The sequence below is a fragment of the Austrofundulus limnaeus genome, unplaced genomic scaffold (assembly GCF_001266775.1).
Source record: "Austrofundulus limnaeus strain Quisiro unplaced genomic scaffold, Austrofundulus_limnaeus-1.0 Scaffold518, whole genome shotgun sequence".
Classification (NCBI taxonomy): domain Eukaryota; kingdom Metazoa; phylum Chordata; class Actinopteri; order Cyprinodontiformes; family Rivulidae; genus Austrofundulus; species Austrofundulus limnaeus.
The window spans coordinates 279,848-282,802 of NW_013952920.1; the positions used below are offsets into that span (position 1 = coordinate 279,848).

At 43.9% G+C, this 2,955-nt stretch overlaps 1 protein-coding gene across 3 annotated transcripts in view; it reads right to left on the reverse strand.

Annotated features, from left to right (window-relative positions):
• Nucleotides 1-2,955, reverse strand: part of mfrp (membrane frizzled-related protein) — a 23,652-nt gene that overhangs the window by 11,957 nt on the left and 8,740 nt on the right. For all 3 annotated transcript variants that reach the window (XM_014026026.1, XM_014026025.1, XM_014026027.1), the window contains exons 6-10: nt 1,618-1,748; nt 1,414-1,539; nt 1,262-1,338; nt 1,045-1,193; nt 752-882 (exon numbers count right to left, since the gene is read on the reverse strand). In XM_014026026.1, the coding sequence (XP_013881480.1) occupies nt 752-882; nt 1,045-1,193; nt 1,262-1,338; nt 1,414-1,539; nt 1,618-1,748 (614 nt within the window). The remainder of the gene's footprint in view (nt 1-751; nt 883-1,044; nt 1,194-1,261; nt 1,339-1,413; nt 1,540-1,617; nt 1,749-2,955) is intronic.

Here is a 2,955-nt window from a genome sequence, read left to right on the forward strand (position 1 = left end):
CCTATTTCCGTGTATCAGGATGGGGCAGGTTATGATTGGTTGTTCATTCTCACACGATGTTAGATGACAGAATAACATTGCATGTCCGCCGATGACAGGCGGGCCCACATCTTACAGACTTCGTGATTGTTCTCTGTTTCATGTCTGCCCATCAATAAATGACTTTATAATCATACCCGGCAAGACTATTTCCTTTCTAACACATTTTCGCCGTGTTTCTGACCATTCTTGCCACGACAACCTCCAAAGGTCTTCAGTCATAAATCATCCATGAATTACCTCTGAGAGTTTTATTAAAGTCTGTCCAGTGGTTCATCACATACAGTATGTTACTATTAGACAGATAGGGTTGATTCAAACACAAATGGCAAAGATCTCACACAGTCGGTCAGTTCTTGGAGCACAATATGTGTGGAAACAACTGTCAACTTCTACCACACTAAATTTTAACTCGATAGCTACAAAACTGACCAAGCCATTTTTGTGTTTGTGAAAGTTGATTTTCTGAGGTACCCATCCTAAACTGGTTTGACTTCAAATGTTTGGTTGCAGATGTACATCCAATTATTGCTTTCTGTTAGTTTTGTTAAAATTTGTCAAGTGTTTTATAAAATATTTTGTTAACAACAAATATATGAACATGTGGAAAAAATCATGACCACATTTTCGTCCCTGGCAGGGGGCAGTAATGCGCTCTAAAGTGACATCCTGGTTAGGTGTAAATTATCCTGTTTCAATAGTAAAAACTCACTGTTAAGGACAGATACAGCCTGGTACGTTGCGTTGAACCCGCTGTCGGCCACTCCCTCATCGGAAACAAACACCACCGTCATGTGGGGGCCAGAGGAGGTCAGGTCTGGTGGGATGGTGGTCCCACAAAACCTGTCACAAACGCAAGAGCCACAAAAACTGCAATGAAACATTGAATATATTGGCAAAAAAAGACTTTTCACCTTTCATACTCTCAAAGAGGTGGGCTAGTGTTGCAGTAATTTCACAGATGATTTTATTTCCCACAGATTATGAGACTGTGGGTCGTCTCACCTCCCCAAGACCCTTCCAGCTCCGGTGGTTCTGCCGTCATGCACCTCCACATAGTCGAACTCGCACACGTCCTGAGTTTCCAGGCTAAAGTTTCTGAAGCTCAGTGTGATGATATGACCCTCATCAACAGATATATACCATACACACAACTAAAAAGAACACAAAAATCCTGTTATTGTTTGTCTGGCTGTGTGTTTGAGAAAAAGTCAGGGTCTACCTGCTGGTGAAGATAAGGCCTGGGGTGGTTTGGACTCGCCATGGAACCATATGGCCCAAACATCTGGCCACCACATTCTGTGAAACAGTATTGTTCAGGAGTTTACGCTCATGTCCTAACCTTAGACTCTTGAGTTTAGCTCCGTTTCTCACCGCTGCGTTTGTGAGTACAGTTTGCTTCATCTCTTTGGTCGTTACAGTTTGGATGACCGTCACACACAGACACGGGCAGCAGACAGCGACCGTTGTCACACATGAACTCCTCTCTGGCACAGCTCTCTGAGGAAACAACAAAAACTTGCATGCCGATGCAAAAGAGCAGGAGCGGGGAGAAACGTGTGGAGGCAGACTACTGACTGTGACCAGGCAGGATAGCTCTGTACTGTGCAGCGAAGCCGTTGTTTGTGATGCTGCCATCGGAGTGGAAGGTGACCCACACTGTGCTGCTGTTTGTGTTAAAGGTTGGTGGAGCAACGCTACCACAAAACCTGCAAGAGAAAGATTTGTGTTGGGGAAAAATCTGGGGACTTTTTTTGCCTGGAGTACAGTTTCAGGCTGAAATTTAGGCCTGGACATCGAATATCTAAATTCTCAGAAGGCCAGTCTTGTGCAATTTGAAGAATTTTATAAATCGTGTTGTGACATTTTCCAAGAATGTTATGCTCCTTTTCCACTAGAGCCTCTACAGCACAGTTCGGGTGGTTTTCCATTTCACTTAAGTAACATTTATAGTGGGTGGGTTCATCGTAAACATGGGCAGCCCTAGAGTCCGAAATTGACTCAAAATGCCTTACTAGCTGGTGGCGGTTATGCTTCATTAAGCTTTTTGCCAGCCACCATTAAACATAGAAGAAAACCCAGAAAAGTTACGTAACACAACAATGGAGGACATAATAGTGTTGTTATTACAAATCGTGGATCTGGTTGTTGTGAGAGTAGCTCTTGTGATGCAACCAGTCAAGTAGGGGTCTCTGCGGACGAGTGGGCGCGTCCCAACGAAAGGCGATTCTAAAGTGACACACCTGATTTGACAGATTTTTTTAAAGGGCCACACCTGATTGGACAAGAACAAAAGGGGCGTTACTGTACGGCACCACCTGATTGGACAAGAACAAAAGGGGCGTTACTGTACGGCACCACTTTTTCTGGAGACCCCTACTTGGGTCACATTTCTCCTGGTTAACCTTAGTATTGGGGTCAGGGTCAGGCTGTATAGAGGTCAAGCAGGGTCTAAGGATACCGTCATGTAGGTCTCGTAGCCCACAGTGTTTATGCTTTAGACACGCCCACTCTTGTGTCACGCCCACTTTAATTCCGCAGATCATAGACATCCATAGACGCCCTATTGGAAGCTCAACGGCATAACCATGTCGCCGCCATATTGGAGGTGGCAGAGAGGAGAAAGCAAAATGCCTCATAGTTGTGCGGCTTGGAAATATTCTAACACTTCAGATGTTCAAACAAAATAAGACGGAATTACCTTTCACATACTACTACTTACTTACACTTACTACAGATTGTATTTAAACCATAGTCTGCACGATATTCACCAATTTAACATTGTTTTGGGAGAGTAAACTTGCCAACAAAAATACTGGTTTATGGTTTCCTGCTCACAATTCATTACTATGGCATTTACTTTAGACTGCACACACACACACACACACACACACACACACACACACACACACACAC